This window comes from Lepidothrix coronata, unplaced genomic scaffold (assembly GCF_001604755.1).
Source record: "Lepidothrix coronata isolate B3197 unplaced genomic scaffold, Lepidothrix_coronata-1.0 Scaffold11, whole genome shotgun sequence".
NCBI classification, from domain to species: domain Eukaryota; kingdom Metazoa; phylum Chordata; class Aves; order Passeriformes; family Pipridae; genus Lepidothrix; species Lepidothrix coronata.
Genome location: NW_016690191.1, coordinates 6,505,143 through 6,518,903, shown reverse-complemented (window position 1 = coordinate 6,518,903; position 13,761 = coordinate 6,505,143). Strand labels below are relative to the sequence as shown.

Below are 13,761 nucleotides of genomic sequence, written 5' to 3'. Positions count from 1 at the left end.
ATACAGCTTTTCCCTGTTCCTTGTGATTCTTTCCTAGATTTTTTTGTGAATTTTGGTAAATGGCTTAGAATGGGAGGCAAGTGAAAGACTGAAGACACTTGACTCTGCATTCTATTAAAGTATCAAATAGTATAATGTATTGTCTGCTCTGTGTCTAATGTATTGTCTGCTCTGTGTATAAATACACTGTGCACACACAGACACAACTACGTGGAATAAAATGGCAGTGTTTCTGCTGCACTATGATTATTTGCAGGTTTATTCCTGAGCCCTGGTCCCCGTGCAGTGCCACGTGTGGCAGTGGTGTACAGGTGCGGGACGTGAAGTGCCGAATTCTTCTCGCGTTTACTCAGACCGAGGTTGAGCTGCCTGAGGAGGAGTGTGAAGATGAGAAGCCACCAACAGAACGAGTCTGTCACCAGGTGTCCTGTGATAGTGATCCTGTCCCCTACACACCAGAATTTTCACATGCTGAAGATGGCAATGTGATTTACGACTGGGAATACATTGGGTTTACTCCTTGTTCAGCCACGTGCCTTGGAGGTACCTTTATTTATTTATTTACTTATTTATCTTGAGTTGTAAGAATTTGGCATTGTTTGATACTGTTGGGTCTTCTGTTAGGGTTACCCTAAAGTAGCTACGTTGATCTGTAGGAAAACATGCAGCTACAAGCTTTAACATATTTCTTGGCTATCCATAGAGTATTTCAAACTACTTCGTTTCATTTCTCAAACACTGATTTTATTTGGTTAAGCGACTTGCTTTAGTCTTGCTGCTGCAGGAGCCTCTGCCAGGTAGTCAGTGATACCAGCATGTTTGATGCATCAGTGCTGGGAATATTTTAGATGACCTATCTTTTCCTAGGAACTGAAAGTGTATGATTACAGAGCTAAAATTCCCACGTTTATTCTTTATCTTCCGAAATGCTACCATTTTCTGCAGTAAAGTAGGAATACAAAGTTTTAATTAGGGAGACTCGCTTTCAGCCTTATGAGCACCAAGATCAAACAGGAGTTAGTTTTGGTCTTGGTGCTCTCTATCCCTCCACAGGAACTCTGTGCCATACATCTGTCTGCAAGTAGTTAGGCACATTCCTTTTTGGATGTAATCGAATCTCCTTGTCGTCCTAAGTACATGTTACTAGACAAGGTTGCTACTACATACTGTACTTTGGGACCAAACACAAGTGAGTTATGAAGTGTTAAGTGGAGGCAGTGGAATTGTGAACACACCTATATATGACAGGACTGCTGACATCAGTGGGAAGTGAAGACAGTTGTACCCATAGAAGAAATAAAAAATGTAGAAAAGGGAAGAACAGAAACAATTGGAAGCAGAGAGCTAAATAGAGCTCACAGACAGCAGCCTCTTTTGTGCTGTTCACCAGTTCAAACCTGGAAGACAGAAGCTGGGAGGGATGCCCCAGAATGGGATCAGCAGGATGGTAAGTGATGGATAGTGCCTCCTTTATCAGTTACTACTGCTGTTTACTGAGGGGGTTGATCCATAGGAGTAACAGCACATGTGATCATGAAAGCTGAAACATCCCATCCCCTGCACGACCTGCAGTGGGCATTATGCCTGGCAGGGGAGGAGAGACTGTAGTCCAATTAAGTGAGTATAAACAGGAGGTGGAAGTGACAGCTATTGTGACTGTCTCTGTTTCTTTTTTTAAGGAGAGAAATGTTTTTAGAAATAAGGAAATAAGGAGGTGTTCTAAAACTCCAAAGTTTTTCAACTTTGAGGACATCATCAGATAGCTAGATTGAAATAATCTCTAGTGTTTTCCTGCTGTTGCACATGTGCATGTTTACAGTGCCTGCATCTTCATGGGTGTTTGTCCATGCATAAAGCATCCACTTGCCCTTGGTGTGCAAGCTGATAGTAATTTAAGGATCCTGTACTGAATATAGTAGTTTCATCTGAGGGAACTTCAGAATTACTGATGAGCAGAATCTCACGTTGACTTCTGACCCTTTCATGAATTTGGTAGGATCTCTGACCTAGAATTGTCCTGTAGGTGTTCATAGTGATCCAAACCATTTGTTTGATATGCAGTAGAAATTTCCCACTTGAAGAAGTTTGAAAGACAATATCTGTTTGTGTTCTTAAGACTTCTGTGGTATCATTGGTACTGTGTCTAGACATTTTCCTTATGTGATGCTCCAGGGAAATGTGGGAAGTTGTCAGGGTGTTTTATCAATGAACAGCTTCAGCAGCCCCTGTGCTGCTATGCTAGTTAGGTACCAGTGATTTTTTTCCTTCTATCAGTTCTGGTCTTCTGGCTGCCTTGGCAAAGGCTTTCAAACAGACCAAAAATTACCTGCCGATAAATAGTTTTAGGGGAACCAGACATCTCTTCTGTTTCCAACTTATTGCAATGTACTAACTAATGATCTCACTGTCTACTATTTTTCCATTGTGTAGTTCAAAGTAGCTGATCCATTTCTGCTAAGTTTTATGTTCAAATTTCATTTCAATTAGATGAACTCTTTCGTTACAAGAAATAAATGTTGTCTGAGTTTGGAATATCCCAGTGTAATGTAAATTATATTAGGTACTTTTTCTCTAGTATGTACATATCTAGCAGTGGCTATTAAAATAAATTCCTGTGGATTTCTGTATCCTCAGAACTCCCTACCCCCATTTCTTGGTGCTTAACTCTCTCTGAATGAGGGAAAAGTCTGCAGGGTCTATGTAGGCTGGAAGCTTTATAGCCACTATTTGAGCAAGGTCCGAATCTCTGTTTCAGAGCTTGTCACTTGCACCTTTTTTTTTAATCCTCATACAGACTAGACTTGTAATTCAAAGTCTTCTCTGGTCTCTGCAAAGCAGACAAAAAACTGCAGATGGAAACACTGGGGTTTTTCAGGTATTAGAGTTACAGAGCAATCTGCAAGGCAATATCAAACATCATCTTTCCAGTTCCAGAGCAGTAGTAACATGAGTCTTGGGTCATTTTTGTGCTTTCTTCACCAAACGTGTGTGCACAGCACTTGGAGTGCCATACAACTTGCAGCTTTCCAGAACAGCTGTTGTGTTATGGCTCTTACCATAATTAATGCTTCTTTCATCAGTCTTTTCATGAGTGCAAATGGAAGTTGCTGGATCCTGTTTGTCATAAGGCAGATATCGCCTTAAATATTCATAGGAAGCTCTGTAACCATCCTGAAAGCTAAAGATCTGTTTTTCCTTCAGTGCCTGAAGAAATCCCAAACTGAAAGTAAGCCAACTATGTGCTTGGGGATCTCAGGATTTGCCTTTATTTTTCTGGAATGTTTTCGGGGGGTTCTTCAGTTTTGTTTTTGTTTTCTTTTAAATCTGAATAACTTTGGCCCTAGTGCGAAAGCCCCCAACATAAGTTTTATTTCTCATAATATCTTCAGTAGAGAATTGTTATCAGAATAAAGAGTACTCCTGAAATGTTTTTGTTGTATTGTATAGTATTTATTTAGTTTTGTCAACCATTTAACTACTCAATGGTATTTTAAAGGGATGTTTTCCATTTTAAAAAAATCACTGAATGTTTTCTTGTTTAAATATACCTTCAGTTGCAAGAGGTGGATTTTGGTTGTAAAAAGCAATTATTATTATTTATACTCCATATGCTTTAGAAATTATGATTTGAGCCCCTTTAAGTAATTACACTGGCCTAAAAATAATGAGATTAAATAATAAATAACATAGGAACTTCCTATTATTTCCTCTATAGTCTGTGGCTTTGGAAACTTTAGGGTGCAGTCAAGTTGTGCTTTTGAGTTTTTGTCTGGACCATAAGGGCTAAAAGTTTACCATTTTATTTATGAGAAACCTGAGATTCTTAGAAAATCGATGGATTCTAGCCAAATTTAAGGGCTCTAAGAAACACAATGACCTTTCTGAGACTCACATATAAAGCTGAGAGCATTTGCTCTCAACTTGTGTTGTAGTCAGTTTGATAACTGTTACTCCTATCACTGGTTTCATTAATGGCAGATCCTGTTTACTCTTTTACAGAAGTTTAAAACAGATTTCCAGAGAGGCTGAGGGATTGGCATTTCTTCACCTGTTAGTACATATTATTAAGCAGCCACCAAACTGAAACTATCTGTCCTTCCTCTTCCAAGCATAGAGAATAGATCCACCCTCTTACCTTTAGCACAGCAACTTTCAACCCCTATTTTCTTTGTACTCTAAAAGAGGCAGAAACAAAAATTCTGGGCTTTTTTCAAGCATTTTGATCTCTTAACACAGCTTCGTGCACTGTGTATTTCAATGCACAGAAAAGATTGTAAAAGAATGTAAATGTATGTGGTTTGAATGCTGGGTTAAAATAGAAAATATTCGATTTCACGGAATAGTAGGGTAATTACTACAATAATGCATCACATTACTGTAAAAATACTTAATGCTCCCTGCTGCATACATAATGTTTTAGTTAAATTATCTACTGTGTTTATATTATAAGCCAAGAAAGTCATACATATAAAACTTTGCTTGTTTGAATAATAGATTTTTCCGCTTTCCAATTGATGTAGAGTAAGAAATTTATCAGTGATTGAAGTTCCCAACTAATGGAAAATTATAGTTTGGAGTGAGAAATCTGATTAATTGTGAAGACATTCAAGCAAATGTAACATCAAATAAGTGCAGCTATTTATTGAATAAAGCTCTCGAACTGAGAACTAAGCAACAGGAAGGGAGTGTTCGGCAGGTATTTAACAACTCTTTAGTATCTCTTTTGTACTTTCAGCATCAAAACAAGGTGTAAGTTTTCTTTCAATTGGGCCGCTGTGGGAAAGAATTGCTACTGCAATTTGTGCTCTCTGCTTGACTCAAATGAAATACACACCACATATCAACATTTCCTTCTCCTAATACAATTAAAGCTGTGCAGGTCGTGCTACAAGGCAGGAATGGCTTAATGAACTCCAGGTGGCAATTTGCAGTGAAAGCCCATCAGCTGGTATGACGTGCCTTTTGTTCATTTGGCTGGCCAATTTAGCTTATATAACACCAAGATAAAAAGTTCCCTTGGGATTATTGCCAATTTAGATGGTCTGAAAGGAATCTTGCTTCTTTCCCCTCCTTTGTGTGAGATATTAAGAAGATACTACCTATTACAACCTATTCCAGAGCAGCAGCACCACCTTAGAGTGCAGTTTTCCCACAGGATCACAGTGAGGTCAGCAAAGCTGAAGGTTGGTCGCATAGGGTAGATTTTGACCTAAAATAGAGATTATATGGGTGCTTGACATGGTCTTGATTGCTCTTCAGGTAGTTCCATTCTGTTTCTACTGGAACAGTTTCTAAATTCTTACTTCCCTCCTGTAGGCAGCTGAATTTGCATTTCCTGTGTAAGGGGAAAGGGAAGCTGCTCCTGTTTAAACAAACACATGGGGATTGACTGGACAGAAAATATTTGATTCTCCTTGTTGTCAATGTGCAATAGAAAAAAAATTATGTTTATTGGTTTGTCATCTTTTGGGCATTTTCATGTCTGCATTATGGTCATGGTATTTGTGGTTAAGTATTTATTCTCAGCCTCACTAGTAAAATAGTTTTTCCACAGTTTGTGTGTTCTACTTAAATGTAATTATCAATACTTTGATACAAGAGAACTGAATGGGTTGTCAATCATATTTAAGGTCAGGTCTTTTGTTCTATAAAAATTCATCACTTTGTAGATGTAGTCAAAACATTTATATAACAAGGTCTTTCTGAACTGAAAATGAGTCCCAGAGGGGATCTCGAGGTGTACCAGAGAACCTGAAAGAAATTAGAATCCATGTTATTCTGAAAATCACTGCTGGTTTACCCCTGCTGGAGTGTCTGAAGTAGCTGGACTGGCTCAAGTTTTGCAGGGAGGGATTGTGGCCTGGGCTGGCTGATACACTGGACTAAGTCAGAATTATTTATAGACAGAAGGAACAGCTTTGGTTTATGAAAAGAATGACAGTGCTCATGTACAGGAAAGAAATATGGGCCATTGGCATGGAGGCAGAACTTTGAGTGTGGGGTATTTCATGGAGCCCACTGGGATCAGAATGGCTGATGGTCAGCGGTGACAAGAAACTGCTCATTGTGCATATTTGACACAGAATCAGGAATAGTTGTAGCAGCTTTTGTGGTGTTGTTTTGAGGTAATGTCATAGGCGATACTATGAAGTGGTTAGTGAAGGTTTCCAGTAAAAAATGCAGCTCTCTTTGAAACCTTAGGAATTGGTCATAAGAAAAGAAATATAACCTGCTGCTGAAAATAAGTTCCTTACAAAAGCACTGGAGATAAGTGAAAGATAAGAATGAAATGGATTTAAATTCTCTGAAACTGTAACTCTTTTTACCTGGAAACAACAAAATAGGTATATTTTATTATTTCAGTGCTTTTTTTTGTTCTATAAGGTTATGATCATTAGCATTGCTTATATAGAACATCCCAGATACACAGAATCCCCCAGGCACATCACAACCATCTTGTATTTCATGTGCATGTGAGTGAGCTTTGAAACTGAGCAAGGTTTGCATACTAAAAAAATACGATATAGAAAATTGGATAATTACATAGGTTTAAAATAGAAGTAGTTCACAAAATGTGTATTCACTAAGCTGACTTGTTCTAAAGGAAACTTAGATTACATTTCATTTTGACTCATAGAAATTCGAGTATTAGTAATCTTTCATGCTTCAGTAATAAGATCCAGGTAGCTGCAGATCAGAAGGTGCCAAGAATGGTCACGAGTGAGGAAAGCTCTAGGCTGGGTCAGATTTGCTGCCTTCAGCAAAACTGTTGCATCTCTTGGCCACTGTGAGAATGGCTGACTAAACACAGAACCTTTCTCCTGACTAGAGTTTTGCAGGTTTTCTGCAGTTTTTAATAACAGTTTTGCAGATCTTTAGCTTAAAGGCAAGTTAAGTGAGAAGGAATCACTTTTACCCTGATTTTGGCAGTGAAAGTAGTAGTTGGCTTAGGATCATTACAGAACCAGCAGATGTAGCCTCTGATAGTGTCTTGACAGACAAATCTATTTTCTGTTGTTTTTCAGAGAGATAGAATGTCAAATCAAGCCTTTTAAATATCACAGAAGTAAAGTTCAAGATATAATTCACAAATATCTTTTGAGCATTAAATATGTAAACCTTCTCTCTGTGTTCCTTTCTGAGACGTTACTTTTAAGCCTTCTATCTAGTTCAGCGTTCCGAGCTTTTTTACTGAGTATTATTCAAGAGTAAGCTTTACAGGAATCTCTTCCACCTTCACTGTTTCACGAGCGTTTTCCTTTTGAATTCAGGAACACAGGAAGCCATTGCAATGTGTCTGCACGTAGAGACAAAACAAGGTGTCAACGAAACCTTGTGTGACAATTCCAAGAGACCACCACCGATGACTCGTACTTGCAACATGAAGCTTTGCCCTCCGAGGTACACTGTAGTAATGAAACCATGTCGTGGCAAAGAAGTGGTTAATAGGACTTACATAAACATTGGCTTTCTCAGAAAAGGTTCAGATTGCAGAACTGTGGTCATGCTTTGGGATGAAATTTCACTACTTCTGTTTTAAACGAGGTTTTGGGATTGGGGTGTTTTTTTGGTCTTGTTCACTCCTTTTCCACTCTTCACGTCCCACTAATAAAATAGGGGACCTTTTCTGAAATAAATCTCTTCCGTGTTAAATATTTGCCATAGTTGGAGAAAGAGCCTTAACTCTTCTAGTAGTAGAAAGCAAATTTTAAGTATATTTCATGAAGAAACAGAAGATTTACTTTCTATCCTTACCGAATGATGAAAAAATTAATTCAGGATTAAAATGTACCTTCATTTAATGCTTCTTTAGTAGCCCCACAAAGTTCTTATGGCTTCTTATGTTTATTTGGAGATTCTGGGGAAAGAAGAAACCCATTCCAAATTCAAGAAAACCTCTAGATCATTTGGTCACTTGAAAGGGCCATATGTGAAATTTTGACGTGCGCTGCATAATTTACCCACTTTTGATCTCTGACATCCCTGATCCTTTGCATATTGTTCTATGTGTTTGCAGAAACCTGCTCTTGCTAAATGTAGGCAAGAAGTTAACAGGAACAGGATGTTTTATAGAAAACATATACACATTTAAAGGAAGTTTTGCAAATGTAAGAAAGATCTATTTACATATTTACATTTATAAATGTAAACGTCAGCAGGTTGCCAACAGGCTGCTTTTTCAGAGGAGCACTCTGAAAGGAAATGTCAGAATTTGTCTGAAAATTACTCTTTATTAGTTAATAACTTCTGCATTTGCTTGTTACCTGCAAGTTTTTAAATCCAATTTATAATCCTGTGTTTCATCCAAACGAAAGGGCTGTTTTAGCCATCGATCAATAACTGTGCCTGCAGTTGTGTTTTTTGCTAGGCCCTGTTTGGGCAGGATTGCTCCTTCCCCAGTCTGAGGTGTGTTGCTAAAAGGTGATCCTTTGGCTGTGTTGTTGGAACAGGTGGCAAAGCGGCCCCTGGAGACACTGCTCGGCGACCTGTGGCGTTGGGATACAGACACGAGACGTGTCCTGCCAGCAGCCCGGAGGATCTGCTGTTGCTGCTGAAGAGTGCAAAGACCAAAAGCCTCATTCATTACAAGCTTGTAACCAGATTGATTGTCCACCTGTTTGGCACGTTGAGGAATGGCAGCAGGTATGACTGGGTTACGGAAGAAGGTTAAATGTGCTTCTCTGGACAGGGACTTTCCCACCTTCTGTAAGTGTTTCAACTTAGAACAAACTAACCCAGGGTCAAAAGTGCTGCTTTTGACTGTTGTGCCAATGGGCAGTCACAGGATGTCCCTTTTAAGATTTCAGAAGGATATCAGTTACTCCAGGCATCATCTCTCTCTCTATGCTCTACAAACACAATAACCTGCTTTTTTCTGCTTTTTCCTTGTAACTTTTTTCTTTTTTCTCTTTTCTCTTTTTCTTTTTCTTTTTGTGTCTCAAGAGCAGTTTCCTAAGCTCCCACCAGATGTATTAACTGGTGAGGGACATAGGCATATCTGTGTGTAAGATGCATGTTTTTCTTCAAGATTTGTACTATTTGCTTGCATCTAGGTGGTAGGTTTGATTTTTGAACTCAAGTTCTCATCGTCTCTAATATATTAAATATTTTAACAGAAGAATTTTTTGTGCTGCTTGATTTTTTAATTGAAAGTACATGTTATTTTTCGAGGGGGGAGGGTGAAACTTGCACTGTTTGAATACCACAGCAGTGTGATGGTGAGCACAGATGTCCATGCAGGAGTACGTGCTATGTTTTGTTCTTCTCCTTAGTGTTCACATACTTGTGGAGGAGGGATTCAGACCCGCAACGTGTACTGTAAGCAGCTGTTGACAGATGGAAGTTTCCTGAAACACTCTGATGACACCTGCCAGGAACCTAAATTGCCGACTAGTAAACCATGTGCAAAAATTGATTGTCCTCCTCAGCTGGTCTTTGGAGAATGGTCCAAGGTGAGCAAACCTCAGCAACGGTGAACCAAAACCCTCAACGGCAACGTGAGCCCTAAAGATTTCTGCTTGGGTGAATAAGCTGTTTGGAGCAATAAATTGACAGGGCAGCTGAAGGTTTCACAAGACATGTGCCTGCACTAAACTGTTCATGCAGTTGCTGTTCATCCATGCCTACAAAATCAGACTGATCGTGGCCGCTGCCCTGAGTGGTGTTTCAGTTGCTGAAGGACAGACTGTAAAGCACAGCATTCATTCTACCAGAAGTGTTTACCTATCAATTATTTCATGGGGCAACTTCCAAAAAGCAAATCTTTGCATTATTCTGGAATGTGTCCTCCTCCTTTCACATTTAATGCAAGCTTGCTACTACTTCCCATTCAAGAAGATTTAGAAAAGTGAATTTAGAAGCTGCAATTACAGGTCAAGGCAGTGTGAGATCAGAGAGAGGGCTGAGAGACTTGACAAAGCCTGTTTTAGAACCTGCTGAATTGTTTCTCTCATGCTAGATCTCATTGCTCTGTTCTGGCTGGACATAAAGAAATACTGGTCTGTTATTTTAATTCCTGAGTTGCTTGCTGGAAAAACTCTTTTTATTCATATTGTCTGGAAAAGTGGAAGTAGTCTAATAACTATATAACACAAGGATTCATATGAAGCAGAGCATGCGCACTCCCTCTCAGAACTAAAAATTAAAAAAACCCCACAACAAAACAAGCTAGTTTAAAATTAGCGTGTGTGGTGTGGGACACCAGGCTTAGCTTGTCTGTGTCCTTCCTTTCACAGTGCTCAGTAAGCTGTGGTGTTGGAATCCAGAGAAGGAAACTTGCCTGCCAAAACCTAACAGCAAAGGGCCAATATGTCACATTAAATGGATCAATGTGTAGTGGTCTGTCTCCTTCACTGCTTGTAAGGTCTTGTCAGATGAATGCCTGCAACAGTAAGTATGTTACTTTATCTAGTTTCTCGCTGATTTGGAATGATCTGTTTAAAAAGAGAAGTCTGTATACATGTAAATTCACTCATGTGCCTACACTTACACAACATTACTAATCTGGCACAAACTGTTGTAATTACTAGGCCAGTAATAACATGATTTTTTTTTTCCTGCCAGTTAGAAACATAGGTTATTGTCTCGAGAAGCAGTTTTTGAATACATTTTAAGGTACATAGCTCTCACCTTCATATTTACCCATATTTGATCTGATTTTTCCTTTATCATTTACTCTATTCCAACTAAAAAAAAAATACATAAACTGACTATAAATTACAAAAGGCATTAGAAAAGATAAGAATCCAGTTCTGCCTTGTCTTTTCACTGTACATTTGTATTACACTGGACATTTCGCTTAGCATGGTGGAATTCAAAACCCGAAACTCTATGCCAGTGATTTTCACTATAATTTCTATCTTTCCTTGTAGAAATTGGAATCCCAGTCTCATGAGCTTTGCAGGAAGTAAAGACAGTACAGGAACTTCTCAAATAATCCAATATTTTGTTGCTGTCTATATAAGAACCTTTTTAGAAAGATTGTCAATAGAAATTGTACAATTTGGGCACAGTTGGGTTACGATACTGATGGTAGTTGCACTAATTGCATGTGTGTAACACCAGTGGAAATACCTCACTGATACAGAGTATGTTCAGTTACACACACTAATTTGGAACAGACAGTTCTAAATGCAGGTTCCTTGTGTCTGAACCTGTGCTCCTCTTCCTTTATAAAGGAGAGCATTGGTTTGCAGGTTTGGGGAGCAGGGTGCTGAGAAGAAAGGAAGAAAGCAGAGCTTTTATTTTTGAGTTGGGGGAAAACCAAAAGCCTTCATCAATGGCCTGATTTTGATCACAGATCAGACAGATATGTTTTGACCCAACTCATAGTGCTGTCAAGAAATAGCTACTTTATACATTTTGAAGCTTTGCTTTAAACATTATTCACAAAACAAAATAAGAAATAGAATAATTACTGATTCATACATAATATGAAACTTCTTTTCCTGGCCTGCATTTCAGATTAACATGCCAAAATCCTGAGGTTCAAAACTCCACTTTAAATAAAGCCCTGTGGACTTTCAGGAATGTCCTTGGCATAAGGTTTAATAAAATATTTTGAGCTGCATATCTATCTGAATTTAATTAATTGTGGATAGTTGAATGGCAGTGTAGCTGATTTGCAAATTGCTTAGCTCAGACTGATATAAAAGTCACAATGTCAGCTTCCAGCACAGTGCCAAGACAGCAGGACAGTGGACTGCAGAGGGAAGCCATCAAACTGGATGGGTGCAGATCGAAGTCACGAAGAGAATCACTGTCATCTCCTTCCATGTCCCCAGCCCTCTGGAGTGAGGGAGCCCTCGCTGCTCAGATTTGCCTGGCAATTCTCCTGTCAGGAGGGCAGGGGAAGGTGTGAGGCATGTCTGTACCCATAGCTCCAGTTTGGCTCTTGCAGAAGGAGCCAGGGCAGGAGCAGCAGCAGGCTTTGGATTAATAGGAATATACAGGAGGGGCATCTCCTCCTCCTGCAGCTGTGGGTTCAGGTTGCCTTGAGGTTGGAGTGAGTAGAAGGCAGGAACAGAGGATGGCCTTAGGATGGGCAGGCAGTGAGCTCAGTGAGCTCTGCACGGAGTGATGTGGGCTGGGTGAGGAGCAGGGTGGGGTGGGGTATGTGGGGGGGGTGTGTGCTGTTGGAGGTTCTTGCCTTTGTGAGTGGTTTCTGAATGTACCTCCTTGAGATGGTGCTTCTGTGGCTCTAATGAGTGCCTTCTTTTTTACTGTCTCATGACAGTGCTGAGTCATTTTAGACTTAATCTTTTACCCTGAGACTAGTAATCGTAGCTGTTTTCTGACTTAATAGTGCTTATTAAGTAGAAACATTCCTGCCTCTGGGCTCTGAGAAATAGGAAATAACAGCAGTCTAGCCCTGAGGTCACCAGGACCTGAAACCCAGCTGAAGCTGTTCAGGACTGTTAGAGGTCACAGATGCAGATGGATTTGTATCAGGTGATAATGAGGTCCAATGGCTCCAGCAAGCAGGATTTACCTTTACTCTCACCCTCTGTTACCTCAGCAGCTGCAAGATTGGATGACACTAAGGATCCAGAGAATGCACACTTATGTAGCCTCATACATTCATACGACCTTATGTATTTGTATGGCCTGCCATCCACAACTCTGAACTTTGTTTCACACCGAGCCTTGCTCACCAGTCACCAGTAAAACTAAACACACCCTTTAGCATTGAACTGCTAATGAGAGTTAGTGGTCTGTCTTTTTTTAAAAAATGAAATGGATGAGACTTGTTAACATATTTATAAGTATGCACTGGGTTTAATTCCATGCTGGAATAACTAGTGTAAACAGACCACAGCCTGAAGTATTTTAATTTGTGTGTTTAAAGTTACACTTACTGTGTCTGCAAGTTGGATTTTGGAAATGGAAGATCTAATACTGGAATGCTTCCCTGAAAATAAATATTTGGGGTCCAATAACTTATTAAAAACAGGACACTACTTTAATAATTTTTGTATACTGAGTGCCTAAAGCAATTTATTTGTTGTACCACGTGAAATGGTTGAGGGAACCATGTATCTGGATAACAAATCCCAATTTAAAAGCTGTGTAATTTTGAAACCATGATATCCCCACAGGTCTGAACTCATTACCCAAAACATTGAAAATAACCATTTTGTTTTATAAGCATGAGAATGTACTCTAGGGTGTAGTTCCTACAGTGTACACACTTATTGAATGCTTGAAGCATTTAGCTTTTCACCTATTTCTTCACAATGTATTTGAAGCACATATATATGTAAGAGGCATGCAGCTTTTCAAATATCATTTGTGTGTCATCAGTGTAGTTGTCTTTATATTTAAGTACCTACCAAATGGAATAGTAGTACTGATTTCAGATGTAGACATGCTGAGAAGTGTTTTGATCTGTGTGTCCATTTCCTGGCTCATCAGCTCATTCTGCAGGCTCTGAGTTTTCTCTCTGTCACATACCAAAAGGCTGGGTCACCAAACACAATTGGGTTGTTTTCTAGCATCAGTGTTTCCTGACTCTTCCCATCTGGCCAATGTCACCTTGCATGGGAGAGCTCAGAAGTTCATGCCCTTACTCCACACCTCCTCCTGCAGTGCTTTGTTCCCTACCTGCCCAGTGCTCTCAGTCAGATTAGTTCTGCTGATCAAAGCAGGGCACAATGGTTGCCAGCAGTGAGTCAGCACAGTGGTATCCAAAACTTTGCAGTCTCCTGTGTGCCTACCCAGGCACTGCTGGGAAAGCCTGCTTTTTGGTGGTATTCATCCAGC

The 13,761-nt window shown here is 39.5% G+C and overlaps 1 protein-coding gene across 10 annotated transcripts in view; it reads left to right on the top strand.

The window, feature by feature from the left end:
- The window catches only part of ADAMTSL3 (ADAMTS like 3), a 180,465-nt gene that overhangs the window by 138,047 nt on the left and 28,657 nt on the right, over positions 1-13,761 (top strand). For all 10 annotated transcript variants that reach the window (XM_017805094.1, XM_017805098.1, XM_017805099.1 and 7 more), the window contains 5 exons: positions 257-543; positions 7,272-7,401; positions 8,451-8,643; positions 9,273-9,452; positions 10,236-10,389. In XM_017805094.1, coding sequence (XP_017660583.1) covers positions 257-543; positions 7,272-7,401; positions 8,451-8,643; positions 9,273-9,452; positions 10,236-10,389 — 944 coding nt within the window. The remainder of the gene's footprint in view (positions 1-256; positions 544-7,271; positions 7,402-8,450; positions 8,644-9,272; positions 9,453-10,235; positions 10,390-13,761) is intronic.